Source organism: Cherax quadricarinatus, unplaced genomic scaffold (assembly GCF_038502225.1).
Source record: "Cherax quadricarinatus isolate ZL_2023a unplaced genomic scaffold, ASM3850222v1 Contig2284, whole genome shotgun sequence".
NCBI classification, from domain to species: Eukaryota; Metazoa; Arthropoda; class Malacostraca; order Decapoda; family Parastacidae; genus Cherax; species Cherax quadricarinatus.
This window is the reverse complement of record NW_027197310.1, coordinates 3,772-25,255: the sequence shown is the minus strand read 5'-3', so window position 1 is coordinate 25,255 and position 21,484 is coordinate 3,772. Positions and strand designations below refer to the sequence as shown.

Here is a 21,484-nt window from a genome sequence, read left to right as displayed (position 1 = left end):
CCAGAACTAGGTAGGTTCAGTTAAGAAAATATAATAGTACTGAATAAATGAAATGGATTAAAAGTTATGAGATAAAGCAGGTGAATTTTAAATGTGGTTTGATGTTTCATCAGTGTTCTTCTTCATGCAATTTTTAAGTATTTGTGGCTCATTAGCGATATTATTCCCAGAGTTCATAAAACCAAAATGTGATTTATCTGAACTTCACAAGAACAAACCTTCCTCACTGTGGTATTAAAACCTTATATTTTATAAGACCAAACTGAGGTAAACCACGTGTATTATATATTTTAAAACTTTGAGATGTTGGTTTCCTAGAGAAACATCTAATACTTGTAATTTAATCTTTCAGGTCCTTCATGGAGATTTGGCTGCACGAAATCTTCTCCTATCAAATGACAATGTTGTAAAAATTAGCGACTTTGGTCTGTCAAGAAAAATGTACAAGAAAGATGCCTATATGAAGAAAGGAGATGTATATATAGAATCTTCTTATGTTTTGATATTTCTCTGTGGCCAGGAGAGAATTTTGATTCATAATACTTTCTTAAATTTCTAAGCTTCTTAATTTTTATTACAAGAAACTTAATTTTCTTCAGAGACACTTTCATTGGTTGGTTTTATTACTGAGGACTACAAACCAAAGTTAGAACGCAAATTTCAGTTAAACTACAAATCTATACTAACTTACTAAATAGTTAAACATTTAGAAAATGCAGTAATGACTTTCTAGTATTCTTCCTGCACTTATCTACAAATAATGGCTAATATTTTCTAGGAATATTAATTAACCAATTTGCTCGTAAGTCTTAAAAATTTTGGATTAACTTGAATACCTTTTTTCAGAAAGCATTTACATTCTTTTTAATGTTTTTGCTGTTCAAATATACCAAAGTTATGGGCATGTACATGTACTTTTTTTTTTTTTACTTACAGAAGTTTTATCACTTCCGCTTTTTGGAAATTCTGTTTAAAATATTTTGTGAAATTAAGACACATGTGCAACATCTGAGTATCTTTATTGTAGACGTTTCGCCATCCAGTGGCTTTATCAATACAAATTCTAGGACATAACTTGAAGACAGTAGAACTATGTACAGAAGATGAGGTAATCAGTCCCTCAACCTAGGAGTAGGTGCGAAGAGCACCGTAGTCGTGGAGATTCTGAAGCAGAAGCAATGAACCTGGCGCTTATATAGTAACGTCAGGTGTAGCAGACGAGGGCATAGTCACTGGTAGGCGGGATTCCCCAGTGGAAGTAGGTCCTTCCCAAAGAGATGGGTTAGTTGTAGTAGTAGTTGTCCTCAGAATCAAGATTCCATGATGTTGCAGTGTCTGACAAGTTGTGTAAGAATGGTATATAATACCGACAAGATGAAATTAAAACACATGTGCAACATCTGGGTATCTTTATTAAGATACCAAGATGTTGCACATGTGTCTTAATTTCATCTTGTCAGTATTATATACCATTCTTACACAAAATATTTTGTCAATAGCATTTTTAGAATGTCCTAATTAATATATTTAAACGCTGTTTTATCTGTTGGCAATTGTGTACAATATTTTTTTTCACAATTTCGGTATTATTTTATCAATGGTTTACGTCAAGGTTCCTCACTTTGCTTATCGTTCTTAATATTTTATTAGACACCTAATATTCCTAGAGTGATCTTCTCACTTTTAAGTACATGACCATAACCCTAATAAAATTATATCAATGATTTAACACTAAAGAAATGTGCTTTACTTTCCGTTATGTCACTTACAGTAGGTAGTACACAGCTACAGTAAAAACTTTATACAACCAGCATACTGTGAATCTATCATTTAAAATTATTTTATACTTACGTTTTGTCCTCTGTGGATCTAAGGGGCTTGAATAATATTGCAGTAAACTACCAAATCTGCACCAGAGAATTTAAAAATAGTATTTTGCCATTTCTGATTCTTTGAATAAAATTATTTACAAATGCTTTGAGATCAGAGTTGTACATTACAATATATATATATATATATATATATATATATATATATATATATATATATATATATATATATATATATATATTATATATATATATATATATATATACACATATATATATATATATATATATATATATATATATATATACTGGCCGATTCCCACCAAGGCAGGGTGGCCCGAAAAAGAAAAACTTTCACCATCATTCACTCCATCACTGTCTTGCCAGAAGGGTGCTTTACACTACAGTTTTTAAACTGCAACATTAACACCCCTCCTTCAGAGTGCAGGCACTGTACTTCCCATCTCCAGGACTCAAGTCCGGCCTGCCGGTTTCCCTGAATCCCTTCATAAATGTTACTTTGCTCACACTCCAACAGCACGTCAAGTATTAAAAACCATTTGTCTCCATTCACTCCTATCAAACACGCTCACGCATGCCTGCTGGAAGTCCAAGCCCCTCGCACACAAAACCTCCTTTACCCCCTCCCTCCAACCTTTCCTAGGCCGACCCCTACCCCGCCTTCCTTCCACTACAGACTGATACACTCTTGAAGTAATTCTGTTTCGCTCCATTCTCTCTACATGTCCGAACCACCTCAACAACCCTTCCTCAGCCCTCTGGACAACAGTTTTGGTAATCCCACACCTCCTCCTAACTTCCAAACTACGAATTCTCTGCATTATATTCACACCACACATTGCCCTCAGACATGACATCTCCACTGCCTCCAGCCTTCTCCTCGCTGCAACATTCATCACCCACGCTTCACACCCATATAAGAGCGTTGGTAAAACTATACTCTCATACATTCCCCTCTTTGCCTCCAAGGACAAAGTTCTTTGTCTCCATAGACTCCTAAGTGCACCACTCACTCTTTTTCCCTCATCAATTCTATGATTCACCTCATCTTTCATAGACCCATCCGCTGACACGTCCACTCCCAAATATCTGAATACGTTCACCTCCTCCATACTCTCTCCCTCCAATCTGATATCCAATCTTTCATCACCTAATCTTTTTGTTATCCTCATAACCTTACTCTTTCCTGTATTCACCTTTAATTTTCTTCTTTTGCACACCCTACCAAATTCATCCACCAATCTCTGCAACTTCTCTTCAGAATCTCCCAAGAGCACAGTGTCATCAGCAAAGAGCAGCTGTGACAACTCCCACTTTGTGTGTGATTCTTTATCTTTTAACTCCACGCCTCTTGTCAAGACCCTCGCATTTACTTCTCTTACAACCCCATCTATAAATATATTAAACAACCACGGTGACATCACACATCCTTGTCTAAGGCCTACTTTTACTGGGAAAAAATTTCCCTCTTTCCTACATACTCTAACTTGAGCCTCACTATCCTCGTAAAAGCTTTTCACTGCTTTCAGTAACCTACCTCCTACACCATACACTTGCAACATCTGCCACATTGCTCCCCTATCCACCCTGTCATACGCCTTTTCCAAATCCATAAATGCCACAAAGACCTCTTTAGCCTTATCTAAATACTGTTCACTTATATGTTTCACTGTAAACACCTGGTCCACACACCCCCTACCTTTCCTAAAGCCTCCTTGTTCATCTGCTATCCTATTCTCCGTCTTACTCTTAATTCTTTCAATTATAACTCTGCTATACACTTTACCAGGTATAATCAACAGACTTATCCCCCTATAATTTTTGCACTCTCTTTTATCCCCGTTGCCTTTATACAAAGGAACTATGCATGCTCTCTGCCAATCCCTAGGTACCTTACCCTCTTCCATACATTTATTAAATAATTGCACCAACCACTCCAAAACTATATCCCCACCTGCTTTTAACATTTCTATCTTTATCCCATCAATCCCGGCTGCCTTACCCCCTTTCATTTTACCTACTGCCTCACGAACTTCCCCCACACTCACAACTGGCTCTTCCTCACTCCTACAAGATGTTATTCCTCCTTGCCCTATACACGAAATCACAGCTTCCCTATCTTCATCAACATTTAACAATTCCTCAAAATATTCCCTCCATCTTCCCAATACCTCTAACTCTCCATTCAATAACTCTCCTCTCCTATTTTTAACTGACAAATCCATTTGTTCTCTAGGCTTTCTTAACTTGTTAATCTCACTCCAAAACTTTTTCTTATTTTCAACAAAATTTGTTGATAACATATCACCCACTCTCTCATTTGCTCTCTTTTTACATTGCTTCACCACTCTCTTAACCTCTCTCTTTTTCTGCATATACTCTTCCCTCCTTGCATCACTTCTACTTTGTAAAAACTTCTCATATGCTAACTTTTTCTCCCTTACTACTCTCTTTACATCATCATTCCACCAATCGCTCCTCTTCCCTCCTGCACCCACTTTCCTGTAACCACAAACTTCTGCTGAACACTCTAACACTACATTTTTAAACCTACCCCATACCTCTTCGACCCCATTGCCTATGCTCTCATTAACCCATCTATCCTCCAATAGCTGTTTCTATCTTTCCCTAACTGCCTCATCTTTTAGATTATAAACCTTCACCTCTCTCTACCCTGATGCTTCTATTCTCCTTGTATCCCATCTACCTTTTACTCTCAGTGTAGCTACAACTAGAAAGTGATCTGATATATCTGTGGCCCCTCTATAAACATGTACATCCTGAAGTCTACTCAACAGTCTTTTATCTACCAGTACATAATCCAACAAACTACTGTCATTTCGCCCTACATCATATCTTGTATACTTTATCCTCTTTTTCTTAAAATATGTATTACCTATAACTAAACCCCTTTCTATACAAAGTTCAATCAAAAGGCTCCCATTATCATTTACACCTGGCACCCCAAACTTACCTACCACACCCTCTCTAAAAGTTTCTCCTACTTTAGCATTCAGGTCCCCTACCACAATTACTCTCTCACTTGGTTCAAAGGCTCCTATACATTCACTTAACATCTCCCAAAATCTCTCTCTCTCCTCTGCATTCCTCTCTTCTCCAGGTGCATACACGCTTATTATGACCCACTTCTCGCATCCAACCTTTACTTTAATCCACATAATTCTTGAATTTACACATTCATATTCTCTTTTCTCCTTCCATAACTGATCATTTAACATTACTGCTACCCCTTCCTTTGCTCTAACTCTCTCAGATACTCCAGATTTAATCCCATTTATTTCCCCCCACTGAAACTCTCCTACCCCCTTCAGCTTTGTTTCGCTTAGGGCCAGGAGATCCAACTTCTTTTCATTCATAACATCAGCAATCATCTGTTTCTTGTCATCCGCACTACATCCACGCACATTTAAGCATCCCAGTTTTATAAAGTTTTTCTTCTTCTCTTTTTTAGTAAGTGTCTACAGGAGAAGGGGTTACTAGCCCAATGCTCCCGGCATTTTAGTCGCCTCATGCGACACGCATGGCTTACAGAGGAAAGATTCTTTTCCACTTCCCCATGGACAATAGAAGAAATAAAGAAGAACAAGAGCTATTTAGAAAAAGGAGAAAAACCTAGATGTATGTATATATATATATATGCATGTGCGTGTCTGTGAAGTGTGACCAAAGTGTAAGTAGGAGTAGCAAGATATCCCTGTTATCTAGCGTGTTTATGAGACAGAAAAAGAGACCAGCAATCCTACCATCATGCAAAACAGTTACAGGTTTCTGTTTCACAACCTACTACCTACTATATATATATATATATATATATATATATATATATATATATATATATATATATATATATAATATATATATATATATATATATATATATATATATATATATATATATATATATATATATATATGTATATATATATATATATATATATATATATATATATATATATATATATATATATATATATATATATATATATATATATATATATATATATATATATATATATATGTCATCTGGCAGGACGGTAGTACTTCCCTGGGTGGTTGCTGTCTACCAACCTACTACCTACTATATATATATATATATATATATATATATATATATATATATATATATATATATATATATATATATATATATATATATATATATATATATATATATATATATATATATATATATATATATATATATATATATATATATATATATATATATATATATATATATATATATATATATATATATATATATATATATATGTATGTCGTGCCGAATAGGCAGAACTTGGCATCTTGGCTTAAATAGCAACGCTCATCTTGCCATATAGGACAAGTGAAAATTTGTGTATGCAATAATTTCGCCAAAATCATTCTGAACCTAACGAAAAAAATATATATCACTGTGTTTGTTTAGTATTAAATTACTGTAAACAAATCTAAAATATATTTTGTTTGGTTAAGCTAAAATAAATTACGCTTGTTATAATAAGGTTAGGTAAGTTTTCTAAGTTCCTTTTGGTGCAAAATTATAAATTTTTACATCAACATTAATGAAAAAAATATATCTTTAAACGTATATGAGAAAATTTTAGAAATGACTTAATTTTAAATGAGTTCTGGCTAACTGACCCGTTTTACCTATTCGGCACGACATATATATATATATATATATATATATATATATATATATATATATATATATATATATATATATATATATATATATATATATATATATATATATATATATATATATATATATACCATATTTAAAAAGCATACTTGTATGCCAGCTGAAGGCCTTGACCAGTTGTCCAAAAGCTCCAGGGATGGAACTTCATATGACTAAGACACGCCTCAGAAAATACTTGTCAGGCTTCCTTCGAATCTTACGTAGCCTAATAAATTCCTTATCTTCCTTTCAAGTTGTATTAGCTAAAACACAATTCATTTTGTTTCAGGATTTAATGCCAATTAAATGGCTGTCAGTGGAAGCTATCCGTGATCTTATATTCAGCGTCCAGAGTGATGTGTGGGCCTTTGGCGTCACCTTGTGGGAAATATTCTCTTTAGGGTCAACACCTTACCCTGGTATAGAGGTCAACAAGGACTTCTTTAACTTGCTGGAAAACGGCTACCGCATGGAAAAACCAAAATATGCCAACCAACAAATGTTTGTATTCAGTTAATGATGTGTTTGACAGCATGAATAATGTGTGGACATGATGTACAGTTTTATACTAATTACAACCAACTTTTCTCAGTTCACTGACGTTGTAGAACCAAAACAGACGTAGCACTTTACCTCAGAAATAATCTACTACTACTACTACCACTACTACTACTACTACTACTACTACTACTACTACTACTACTACTACTACTACTACTACTACTACTACTACTACTATTAATAATAATAATAATAATAATAATAATTATTATAATAATGTGGAGTTTCTAAAAAAGACACTGTAAAAACTTCCAGATGTATGTTGTATGAGAACAAGTGAGAAAAAGAAGAGAAAACAAGAATACTTGGCAGAGGCATGTCCTAGGTAGGAGGGAGGAGTTAATATCCTTTCTTCTTCTTCTTCTTCTTCTTCTTCTTCTTCTTCTTCTTATTATTATTATTATTATTATTATTATTATTATTATTATTATTATTATTATTATTATTATTATTATTATTATTATATGACCCCTGTGGCTACACTGGTTATCAAATCTTTCGTCCTCATAAGAAACTATTACTTTTGAAGTATTTTTGCCACATGTATATTATTGTCTGAAAATTATAAACAATAAATGGCACTAATATATTGTAGTAACTTTTCCTGTTTCCTTCACACATTACTTAAGTTCTATGCATTACACTATTTATCTCAATACTATGTTAGTATACACAGGTTATGTTGTGTCGCTCGGTGTTAGTACTATTATACAAGTATTATACAAGTGTTAGTACTATTATACAAGTATTATACAAGTGTTAGTACTATTATACAAGTATTATACAAGTGTTAGTACTATTATACAAGTATTATACAAGTGTTAGTACTATTATACAAGTATTATACAAGTATTAGCACTATTATATAAGTATTATACAAGTGTTAGTACTATTATACAAGTATTATACAAGTGTTAGTGCTATTATACAAGTATTATACAAGTGTTAGTACTATTATACAAGTATTATACAAGTGTTAGTACTATTATACAAGTATTATACAAGTGTTAGCACTATTATACAAGTATTATACAAGTGTTAGTACTATTATACAAGTATTATACAAGTGTTAGCACTATTATACAAGTATTATACAAGTGTTAGCACTATTATACAAGTATTATACAAGTGTTAGCACTATTATACAAGTATTATACAAGTGTTAGTACTATTATACAAGTATTATACAAGTGTTAGTACTATTATACAAGTATTATACAAGTGTTAGTACTATTATACAAGTATTATACAAGTGTTAGTACTATTATACAAGTATTATACAAGTGTTAGTACTATTATACAAGTATTATACAAGTGTTAGCACTATTATACAAGTATTATACAAGTGTTAGTACTATTATACAAGTATTATACAAGTGTTAGTACTATTATACAAGTATTATACAAGTGTTAGTACTATTATACAAGTATTATACAAGTGTTAGTACTATTATACAAGTATTTATTAAAGGAACCAATAGCACCTTATTATGTCATATTTTTGGACCACAGTTTTAGTACCTTATAACTTCTGCGTTGTTGATCTTTTCAGTTTATATAGATAATTTTGATTATTATTTGATTTGCTTTGATTATTTCATCAACATTTTCTATTATTGTTGTATTTCCGCTGAACCTCGACTATTGGATTGCTCCAAATATTTGAATTAATGAGTTCATGAACATTCCAGATCAGTTGGGACCAGTTGATTGATCAGAAAATTAACCGGTAGTAATTCATCCCAAATCTGATAATATCTCTAATTTTGTAATAGCCTATTTACTCTAATAATAATAGGAACAACTATAAATAAAAACGTTGAAATACTATGAATCCTTGGACAATGAAATACCTACCTTGAGGGTCTACCTGGAGGGTACTCCGTGGTTCAATGCCCCCACGGCTCGGTCCACGACCAGGCATCCAGGTGGACAGGACCTGATCAACCAGACTGTTACTGCTGGCCGCACGTAGTTCAACATACGAACCACAGCCCGATAAATCCGGCATCAACTTAAAGTATCTGTTAAGCTCCCTCTTGAAGGCAGCCAGAGGTCCATTGGTAATTCCCCTTATGCCTGGTGGGAGGATGTTGAACAATCTTGAGCCCTGGACACTTATTGTGTTTTCTCTTAGTGTATCAATGGTACCCCTACTTTTCATTGGGGGTATTTTGCACCGCCTGCCCAGTTTTTTTTTTTTTTTGCTTTCGTAGGGAGTAATTTCCAAGTATAGATTTTGATGTACCTCTCTCTCGCACTTGACTGAGTACAAGTCAAGTGCTTCTAAGCATTCCCAGTAATTAAGGTGTTTGATGGAACTAATATGTGTAGTAAAGGTTCTCTGTACATTATTGAGATCTGCAATTTCATATGCTTTAAATGGGGATGTTAATGTACAGCAGTATTCCAGGCAAGACAGAACAAGTGATTTAAAAAGATCATCATTTGCTTGGCATCTCTTGTTTAGAACGTTCTCATTATCCATCCAATCATTTTCTTCGCAGATGTGATAGTGGCACTGTTATTATCTTTCAAGGTGAGATCCTCAGACATTATGCCTACCAGGTCCTTCACATTACTTTTCTGCTCTTGGAGGTTTACTCTGTTCTCAGTGAATGACAGTGTCATGTAGATCCTAATATCGTCTGCAATGGATGACATCTCTGTCTGATATGAGGGTGAGGAACAAGATAGGAACGAGTACTGTGCCTTGTGGAACAGAGCTTTTCCTATGGCAGCTTCCGATTTAACTCTTTCTACTACTTCTCTTTGTTGAAGGTCCATCTGCCCATTTTGCCAGTTTTAACTTTAGCACGCATTTTGTGTGATCTTACACCATTATCACACTTGTTAAAGGCTTTTGCAAAATATGTGTACATTACATTTGTACTCCGTTTGTCTTCCAGTGCATCGAAAACCATATCAAAGTGGTCCAGTAGTTGTGAGAGGCACGAGCCACCAGCTTGGAACCCATGTTGCCCTGGATTGTGCAGTTTTTGGGAATCCAAGTGGTTTGCAATCACGTTTCTTAGTACTCTTTCAAAGATTTTTATGATGTTGGACGTTAAAGCGGTCTATAGTTCTTAGCTATTGCTTTGCTGCTAGCTTTACTTAGTCTGTATATATCTGCTGTTTTTAGTGACTGGAATTTCACCCATGTCTATGCTCCTTCACCATAGCACACGAAAAGGGTTTCTTGTAGTTCTTAATAAACACAGAATTCCACGATTCTGGGACTGGGTCTGAGTGCATGGGCATGTTGTGAATGGCTTTCTCAAAGTCCAATGTAGTTATTGTAAAGTCCGGTATTTGGCGTGCATTGACGGAGTTTCGAGGCTCATTCATGAAAATATCATTTGGACTGTCGTTCTTCAGGCTGTTTAGTGGCTCTCTGAACACAGAGTGGTATTGAGATTTCAGTGTATCACTCATTTCTTTGCTGTCATCTGTGTAAGCCCCATTTTGTCTGAGCAAGAACCCAATATAAGATGTGATTTTTGCCCTTCTTTTTATATATGAAAAGAAATATTTTGAATTTCTTCCAGTTTTACTAATCTCTTCTAGCTCCTTCTGTCTCTCCTGGATCCTGAAATGAATCCTTGAACTTAAGCTCAATACTTTTCACTTTATTTGTCAGCGCTTTTTTCCCTATACCAGATAATGTAACGTTTATGACAAGCTCGGTGACTCGATGTCGTCTTCTGTAGAGTGAACATCTTTCTGTGTCCAGTTTACTTCTCTTCTTTTTCTTAGAGGAATATTCCTTCAGCTACCAGAAAGCTGATCCTTTCAAGGCACTGGTTTGGATCAATGTTATTTAAGATATCTTCTTAACATATTTCATTTAAGTAAAGGTTCACCTGATCCCAGCTGATGTTCATGTTATTGAATATGAATGTGGTAAAGACATCTTCATGGCTGCGTGCATTTTGCTGGTCTTGGCCCTTGTGCATGTAAGTCTGAACTTCGATTAGATTGTGATCGGAATTAGACTTTTTTTATTGTTATATTTCTTAACAGGTTCTCATTAATTGCCAAAATGATGTCAAATGTATTTTCCAGTCATGTTGGCTCCACTGTCTGCTGACTTAGAGTGTTTATTGCAGAGATTTAGCAGTTCATGTGTGTGTGATTTTCATCTGCACTGTGATTTTCATTTACTATAACATCATTCTTCGCTTTTGTATCCCTTAGACTGAAATTACCAAGCAGCACGATGTTCGGGGATGGGACAGCAAAGCTTTCCAGACAGTAATCGATTTTCAGTAGCTGTTCCTTGAACTGTTGGGAAGTTGCATCTGGTGGCTTATATACAACCACAATGACTAGGTTCTGGTTCTCGAACTTCAACTACATCATTTGTGGTGTTCAGCATCTCTGTGCAAATAAGCGACTCTTTGACATAAAGGTCAACCTCCCCTTGTTACCTGTTCTTTCTGTCGCATCTAAAAATGTTTTACCCATTTATCCATATTTCTTTGTGTGGGTCTCTGTGAAGGCTACAAACATCGAATATGATTCCTCTTTTAGTCCACTGATGAAAGATATTTTGTTGGTAGTGGATGGCTTAAGGCCCTGTATATTAGCAAATATAAATGAAGTCATATTGTGTGTTTGTTGGGAGATTTTGTTGTTGGCATCAGCAGCTGAAGTTCTGGAGGACCAGGTGGGCCACTGGTTGTGACTCCTGTCCAACAAAGTTCAAGGTGGTCTACTATTTTGGTTATTTCCTTCCATTTTCTTGCTTCGTTTGCTGCCACTAAAAAATCACTTGCAGTGGGGTTGTCGTAACTACTATGGTTTGTTTTATGGGGTTCCTTTTAGATGGTATACAGGGCAGTTGACGTTGAAGCATTGTTTTTGGAGGACAGAGGAGTGGCAATTTTCGGGTGAAAGAATTTGCAGGAGGTAGAAAGACACACTTCATTAGACAGGAGGTCGTGATATTTTGTGGGATGCTCAAAGTTGCATGTCCCATTTGTTATTCCTGATATTCCATGCTTACAGATGCCACATGCAAACAATCTGCACCATTTTTCTTTTGGTTGGATAGAATTTGTGATAGATGTGTTCTCATTTTGTGCGGTTTGTAGGACTGCACTACAATCGTCAGTAGTCAAGCCAGAGTCACCACTATCTATTTCCAGGCCAACATTTTCCCTGGTAGAAGACCTCTACTACATCTGTATTGTGGATTGTTTTTTTGTGTAATGGTGGTTTAAACTTTAAGGTTTAGTTGTGGCTGTGGTAGAGTCTTTACCAGAGTATGGATTAGTACTAAGGCTGTTGGCTGAGTCTGAATCAGTATTAGGGCTGGGGGCTGAATCTGAATCAGTACTAGGGCTGGGGACTGAGTCTGGGTTATCACTATGAGTAGGGGTAAGGAGAGCAGATGTTTTTTGTTTCCTGTATTTTTACAGTGGGTGACTATTTCCGAGTCATCTGTTGTAGTATGTGTTAATATTCTGTATTTAAAGTTTTACTCCTCTCCCTTCCTCCCATGTTCTATATATCTTGGGTAGACTGTCCAAGAGTTCCTCTTTGTTTTCTTGCTTATTATTTAACACCCTCCTGAGTACTTTTCTGATACCTGTCCAAAGTTTTATATCCTTTTTGCAAATTCAGAAGCACCTTGCTAGTTGAATGTCATTTTTAGAAGCAGTGTTCATTCTTGCACAAGAAATATGATGTTTAGAAAAAAACAGGTTGCATGTGATCCTGGACTTCCATCCAAGGAACTTATCCCATGTCCCACAGGTATACTGTACTCACATCTTGCCTGTATCCTACTTCAGTCTGCATGTTTCTAAAAATCTGATTTCCACCTTATCTTTCTGCTCAGCACTGGTTGTTTAAGGGTGACAGTAATAGGGTATATGAGATGAATTTAAAAACCGAGACTTGTTACCCATCAGAAACATTTCTATGTATAACATCACAGACTTTTCCAGTTAGGGTACATTTCCTGATCTCCGCACATACACAAGTGCATGAATTCTTGCTAAGATTATTGTGTAAGGTAAAAGGACACAAGTGCAACTAATATGACATTTTATTGTGGCAACGTTTCGCTCTCCAGGAGCTTCGTCAAGCCGTGTCCTTTTACTTTACATATTGTCGGTAATTCTACCAACATTTATACAATAAGATTATTGTGGTGTGTGGTATATGTCGGGTCAGAAAGGCTTCGGTGGGCAGCAATGCCAGGCGTATACAGCTCTGCCAGGCGTACATGGTAACAACATTACCACTGGGAATGTGGCACAATGTGATGCCACATTTGTAGTTCCATTTTGTTGAATCACTATCCATGAGTCGTTTCAAAATTTAGATTTCATATGTATCAGTATCCTACTCGTTTCATTATATGTGATAACTCAGTCATTTGTGAGTTTCTCTCTTAAACAAAAGTCTTCAACCAAACTGTGCTGTTCATTCTCTTGATTTATGAAATTTTATTGCTTAATGTCTAGCAGTAATAACAGCTATTACACACTCAATTATTAAAAAAAAAATATCCCAGAATATGAAGAGGAAACTTTAGACAGCTATTTTGTTTGTTCTAGACTATTATTAATACGTGTTTAGACTGAAATTTAACCTAAAATGTCCTATCCAATTAGTGGTTTAGTTGTGAAGTGCTCAAGACACAGTATTCTTTATTCTCCATTTCCAGATATGATGTGCTAATCCAGTGTTGGGAAAAGGAACCCATAAACCGGCCAAGCTTCTCTCAAGCTGCTGAACATCTTGCTGCTCTTATGTTGCCAGATCTTACAGGAGTAAGTTGTAAACTTAAATAGTTTGCCCCACATTATGTGAATTGGAAATTGTTTGAATACTTTTAAGTATTTTAAAAATCTGTGCTGGGGCATCCTTTTTATGTGATACTCAGTGTTATATAGGTTTATGTTCTTCTTGTTCTATAATTACGTACTAGTACATAGGAGTTAATTTATAATAACACTAACAATAAGGATGTAACAACATTTACAGGGTCCTTCTGTGAACTGTTGATCTAATAGAGATGAAACCTGATTGTGAAAATAAAATGTTTGTCTCGAGCTTCACAGGTGCAGGAAAAACAAACTGAGAACATTATGTTTAACACAACCACAAAAATAACTAGATGTGTTTCTGTCACTGTGCGATTCGGATTCGAGAAAGATGTCATCCGAACAGTATAACCCCAGCCCAGTGTACCTCATAACACACTGTAGCAACGATACAGATAGTGCTGCATAAGTTGCGGTTATTTATTAGCATTAATGACATAAAGCAAATAAAAAGAGGTATTCACAAGTTATCACACTGATAGTGATCTCAATTCTTTCAATGTCAACGGTAAGTTAAGACAAACATAATTCTTAGTTAAAGTCAATAAGAAACTCTTTATCACGACAAACCGAAGAGACATACTCTTAGAGAATCCAATAACCAAGATGCTCAGAAATTACATAATCAACTTATCATCGTTGAAGTGTTGAAACAAACCGGAGGAAGCGACTTGGGACTTACACAAGTCAAAATCAATACAAACTGTTCTGTAGTAAGACTGACCAGTATTTAAGTCATTCACAAATGATTGATTTTATTCTAATGATTAGATGAAACTCAACACTTAAATGTTCCTCTTTAATACGGTACTTAAATTCCATCTTCGGAAAATAAGATTTTACTAAAATTGAAAAAGAAGAAAAAAGTACAAGAATAACAACAATAAAACAGCAGTTAAACCAACATTAAAAGTAATAAATATAACAATAACAGCAACAGCAAAATTGAAAACAATTTTAAGAATATCCAACTGTGGAAATACGTGTTTGCCTGCACCTCTTTCCACCTGTGACTTGTTAGCTAACAGTCTTTTTGCATATTAACCAAATTATATTCAACAATTGTACTCGCCGAGTTGTACTGACTGACTTGCACTCACCAAGTTGTACTCACACTGCTTAATTGGGTGTTATACGATCCTCAGAAAGATGCGATCAGTGATGATAAGTTAAACTGTCCATACGCTTCCCTTATTCTGGGGAACATGTACATAATTCTTGTAGTGAACAATAAATCGTCTACAATTCTCCACTCAAGTTTTCTCCCAACATTTCCCTCTACAGTAATGGTTCCATCAGTTTTATATTCATAGATCAGTTTCATAAGCTTCTCCTTATATTAGTCTTCCACGATATTTTACACTGGGATAACCTCTGACATTCATCGCTGCCAAACTTCTTGTGTTTCCTTCAAACATAAAATAGCGGACTATGATATATTTTAATTGTGTTACAATAAAATTAACTTACATTGGTCAAAATATGTTCATATGTCAACACATAAAACAAAATAATATTTCTTTAACAAATAGTGGGTTTAGGCTAAAAAATATGTACTAAATATAAAAAAACTCTTATTTTTATCTTCCACTGTTTAGCTCTAATGAATTTAAGATTGCATCAATCTTAAATCATTAGAGCTAAACAGAAATCCAGAAATTCAGTAATAAAAATGATTGGTCTCTTCTTAATCTACAAGTAACATAATGTAAATTCAGATAGCAGCATTTTCATTTTTCATAAAGGAATTATATTAATTGGAATTTTACTTGGTAATGCTGGGAGCCAAGACCGGGTCGTCATCTGGAGAAAACCCTCACCGGTAGTACCAGCGAACCTCAACAACAACAACATCAAGATTAAGAACATTTTTAGGAAACCAGTTGACGGGCAAAAGTCAAAACTGTAGCCTTCAATGTTATATGTGAAAGGCATTCACCTCTTTGTATACATATAAACCCTATTATGTAGTCTCTTGATTCTGTTGGAAAGATCTTCATCCATGGAAATACTGTTGCCCTCATTTTCTATCAAACATGATTTCTTCTAAAGGTTGAAGAAGACAGTTGAGTAAATGCTCATATAATTAATTGTCTGATTTTCAGCATTATTTGGAAATGAATAATCCGTATCTGAGGATGAATGAGCAGCGGTTCAACACAGAAACTGATTATCTGAACATGATGTCAAGTCCTGATTATGACAACCTCCACCGGCAAGATGATGATGCCAGGACTGTGTACATCAACGTAGAGGTGAATCATATATCAAAACTCGTTAAACTTCTCTTGAATATTTTTTGTATCATGCATACTTATATTATTTCACAATTTTTGTATTATATTAGTTACATTATGAATTTAAGTTACAGAAAGGAATGTAAGATAAGGGACAATATACACTCACTTAAGAGTAACTCAGGTCAGTTCGCTGACAGTGATAAGAATATGTGTGAAATTTTCAATACTTACTTATTCTCAGGTTTTACCCAGGAAAATACTAGCAAATTTCAATAAACAATAGATTATGTAGAACAGAACGATAATAAACTATGCAAAATTGCGGTAACTAGTGACACGGTCCTCAGAAAAATAGAGAAATTAAAACCTAATAAATTCCCAGGCCCTGATGAACTGTTTGCAAGGGTGTTAAAGGAATGTAAAGAGGAACTTAGCATTCCTTTCGCTAATCTTTTCAACATATCACTACATACTGACATAGTGCCTGATAAGTGGAAAATGGCATAAGTAATACCTATTTATTAGGCAGGTGACAGGTCTTTGACTTCGAACTATAGCCAAATAAGCCTTACCCCCATAGGGAAAAAATTTATGGAATCAATAATTGCAAAAGCAATTCGTTGCCATCTTGATAGGCACAGATTGATTAATGAATCTCAACACGGTTTTACAAAGGAACGTTCCTGTCTTACGAATTTACTAACTTTTTTCACTAAAGTGTTTGAGGAGGTAGATCATGGTAATGAGTATGATATTGTGTATATGGAGTTCAGTAAAGCTTTCGATAGAGTTCCACATCAGAGGCTACTGAGGAAACTTAAGGCACACGGAAGACAAGGAGAATTTTTTTTCTAGGTAGAGGCATTACTGACAAATAGACAGTAGAGAGTTTGCATAAATGGGGAGAAAACAGAATCGGGGAACGTCACAAGCGGTGTTCCACAGGGGTCAGTGTTGGGCCCGTTGTTGTTCACAATTTATATAAACGACATAGATGAGGGAATAAATAGCGACATAAGCAAATTTCCTGATGACACCAAAATAGGCCGTCTAATTCATTCTGTTGAGGATACTAAAGCACTCCAGGATGATTTGAATTGACTGATGCAATGGTCGGAGAAGTGGCAGATGCAGTTTAATACAGACAAACGCAAATTTCTAAATGATGGACAGGAAAATAACCATACCACATATAAACTAAATAATGTAGACCTTAATACTACTGATTGCAAAAAGGATTTAGGAGTTCTGATTAGCAGCAATCTAAAACCAAGACAACAGTGCATTAGTGTTTGCAATAAAGCTAAGAAAATTCTTGGCTTCATATCTAGAAGTATAAATAATAGAAGTCCTCAGGTTGTTCTTCAACTCTGAATATCCTTGGTTAGGCCTCATTTAGACTATGCTGCTCAGTTCGGGTCACCGTATTACAGAATGGATATAAAAGCTCTGGAAAACGTACAGAGGAGAATGACAAAGATCATCCAGTGTATCAGAAATCTTCCGAATGAGGATAGACTGAGGGCCCTGAATCTGCACTCTCTCGAAAGGCGTAGAATTAGGAGGGATATGATCGAGGTGTATAAATGGAAAACAGGAATAAATAAACGAGATGTAAATAGTGCGCTTAAAATTTCCAGCCAAGACAGGACTCGCAGCAATGGTTTCAAATTGGAAAAATTAAGATTCAGGAAGGATATAGGAAAGCACTGGTTTGGTAATAGAGTTGTGGATGAGTGGAACAAACTCCCGAGTACAGTTATTGAGGATAAAACGTTGTGTAGTTTTAAAAATAGGTTAGATAAATACATGAGTGGGTGTGGGTGGGTGTGAGTTGGACCTGACTAGCTTGTGCTGCTGGATCTGGTGCCGTGTCGTGCTGTTCTTCTTTACATTCCTTTGACACCATTGCAAACAGTCCATCAAGGCCTGGGGATTTGTTAGGTTTTAATTTCTCTATTTGTCTGAGGACCATGTCACTAGTTACCGCAATCGTGCATAGTTTATTATCGTCCTGTTCTACATAATCTATTATTTCTGGAATTTTGCTAGCATTTTCCTGGGTAAAAACTGAGAGGAAGTAAGAACTGAAAATTTCACACATATCCTTATCACTGTCAGTGATCTGACCAGAGTTACTCTTAAGTGGGCGTATCTTGTCCCTAATTTTACTTCTGTATACCTGAAAAAACCTTTTTGGGTTAGTCTTTGAATCACTTGCAACCTTAGCCTCATAATCCCTTTTCACTTTTCTTATTCCTTTCTTTATTTCTCTCTTTAATTGAATATATTGATTTCTTAACTGCCCATCCCCTCTTTTGATACGCTTATATATGCCTCTCTATTGACCAATGAGATGCTTTAATCTATTGTTCATCCATTTGGGATAATTTTTGTTAGAACTAATTTCCCTACTAGGAACAAAAGTTGTTTGGGCAGCTAGAACTATGCTCTGAAAAGCGTCACATTGGCAACCAAGATCACCTACCTGACCCATAGTCAGGACATCCCAATTTAGCCCACCCAGGTAATTTTTCAATCCCATGATGTCGGTCAAGCGAAAATCTGGGACAGAGATTTGATTGCAGTTATCTGGGTAATTCCAAGATATATTGAAACTAAGTGATTTGTGATCACTTTCCCCAAGCTCATCATTAACCTCAAGAATATTAATTAGTGAATCTTTGTTGGCAAGAACCAAGTCAAGCAGATTTTCCTCTAGTTGGTTCTGTCACAACCTGCTCTAAAAAACAATCATGAACTGCATCAAGAAAGTCACTAAACTCAAGATTTCCTGTCATATTGTTCCAATCAATTTGTCTAAAGTTAAAATCTCCCATTATCACAACATTTTCATATCTAGATGCCTTATGAATTTCGTCCCATAACCGCTTACTGCACTCCTTATCAAGGTTTGGGAGCCTATAAATCACACCCAAAATTAATTTGTCAGTACCCTCGAGAAACTGTAGCCAAAGAGATTCTGTGTTCGATGTTTCTAATCTTATATCATATCTAAGACAACAATTTAAATTTTCTCTGACCAACATCGCCACTCCACCACCCTTCCTGTTGACCTATCAGTGTGGAATAATTTGTAACCCTGTATGTTGCATTCAGAAAGCATTTCTCTATCTTTCAGGTTGAACCAGGTCTCTGTTATACCAATAATATCTATATTACCTACACTTGCAAGTAATCTTAGCTCATCTATCTTATTTCTTAAATTCCTACTATTTGTATAATAAACCTTAAGGGAGCTAGTCCCTTGTTGCCCTCTGCTATCTCTCTTTTTTTATTGATCAATTGATTTGCCATTCCTAGCAACTTTATTTTGAATATTTTCTTTTAAACATTTCCCTGAGGTATCCAAGTAATAACTACTGTTTTTAACCCTAATGCTGAAGCCTGATTGTTTCCCACAAACACCCATACCTCTATAATCTATCAGTTTAAATTACTAGACAAGTCATCAATTACCCTCGCAATCGAATTGGCTAATGCAACGACTCCTTCTCCATCCCTTGCATACATATCACGTTTGCCAAAGAATAGGTCCCAGTTAGCAATGAATGGTATTGCAAGTTCCTTGCAGTACCTATCTAGCCAGCAATTTATACCAATTGCCCTAGACATCCATTCATTGCCCACTCCCTTTCTAGTCAAGATGCTACACATGACTGGGATCCCTCCGTTAGACCTAACTGCTTCTATGGCTGACCTGTACTTATCTAGCAGCTCCTCTCTCCTGCCCTTCCCAGTGTCATTACCCCCAGCACTAAGACAGATAATGGGCTTGTTCCCATTTCCTGACATAATATTATCCATCCTGCTGACTATGTCACCAACACCAGCTCCTGGAAGGCACACTTTCTGTCTGACCTTTCTGTCTCTGTTACAAAAAGCACGGTCCAAATATCTTACATGAGAATCATCTACTATTAAGATACTCTTACCTTGATTAGCAGGGGAATCATTGGTACCTCCAACCTCACTAACCATTAAAGCGCACTCTTCCTGGAGAACAGAGAATCGATTTTCTACCTTCACGTCTCTGTTAACCCTCCTTATCTTCATTCTTCCTGAACTGTGAACCACGTGCCACTTAATTAAAGCGGCTGCCACTATCATTGCTAGTTACCATTTCCTCCTTACCAGCTAAACCCTTCTCATACTCGCTGCCAAACTCATATAGGTGAAGCTTCAGTCTCCTATTTTCTTCCTGAAGAAGTAGAACGTCCTTCTTCAACACTTTAACCTAAAACACTACAACAAGCCATGGTGCTTAGTAACACCCCACACTAACTCCCAGAGCTTAGGACAGGTATGACCGCAGGTGACCATTGGCCTCAGCGTATATGAGTGGGTGTCGGTGGGTGTGAGTTGGACTTGAATAGCTTGTGCTTCTAAGTCGGAGGCCTTATGTGACGTGTCTGACTTCACTAGGTCAAGGCATTGGCTTAAGCCGGTGGGAGAATTAGACCTGCCTCGTATAGGCTAGTAGGCCTGCCGCAGTGTTCCTTCTTTCTTATGTTCTTCTTATGTTCTTATGTTAAACTTTCTTAAATAGTCATCTTAATTCCTGCAAATTTAGATGATGTGAATGAAAATGATACTGATTTTGTGAATTAAGGAAATATTGAATCATGTATAATTGCTGTAACTAGCTATTAACACAAAAGCTGTGCTGCATCCATAGATTATGTTTCTAGACACTATCTACAGTAATTGATTTACATATTTTTCTTAGTAAATTATGCATGTAAATTTTTATTGACTAATTTTGAATTATTAAACGAGTCGGTCTTTATAGTAAAAAATCTGCTTCTAATTTTTTAATCAACAGAAAGCTGATGATAGGAACACTGAGAACAGCTACCTGAAAATGAAATCACCAGAAATGGTAAGATACTCAGGTGAAGGTAGTGATCAACTTACTATGACTGGAGTGTCCAATCCTCATTACATGACAAAGAAATTCTCCTGTGGAACTTCAGGTCCAATGGCTGATGAGTTTAGTTCTCAACTTAATGAAATCCCCAGGTTTGTAGCATTTTGTTATTGAAGTATTATTCATAGTCACAGAAAGTACAGCAAATTTGTAAATGTCTACTGATTGTGTTCAGTGAGAAAGGGTTGAAAGTTCAAGTAATAAAATGTCTGTGAGCGCTCGTCTTTAATGCCACTTGTAAAGTTGTCGGCAGACAAATTCTTAGCCAGTGACCAGCCAAGTGTCTTTGGATCCTTCAGGGTAATGCCTCCCTCATATTCATGTTATTCCATTACTAAA

The 21,484-nt window shown here is 35.7% G+C and overlaps 1 protein-coding gene across 1 annotated transcript in view; it reads left to right on the top strand.

Annotated features, from left to right (window-relative positions):
* The window catches only part of LOC128706355 (platelet-derived growth factor receptor alpha-like), a gene marked incomplete at its 3' end in the record, with an annotated part of 38,692 nt that extends 17,455 nt beyond the window's left edge, over nucleotides 1-21,237 (top strand). The window contains exons 8-12 of the mRNA XM_070081308.1: nucleotides 353-475; nucleotides 6,844-7,055; nucleotides 13,795-13,900; nucleotides 16,060-16,209; nucleotides 21,041-21,237. Coding sequence (XP_069937409.1) covers nucleotides 353-475; nucleotides 6,844-7,055; nucleotides 13,795-13,900; nucleotides 16,060-16,209; nucleotides 21,041-21,237 — 788 coding nt within the window. The remainder of the gene's footprint in view (nucleotides 1-352; nucleotides 476-6,843; nucleotides 7,056-13,794; nucleotides 13,901-16,059; nucleotides 16,210-21,040) is intronic.
* Between the last annotated feature and the right edge of the window lie 247 nt (nucleotides 21,238-21,484).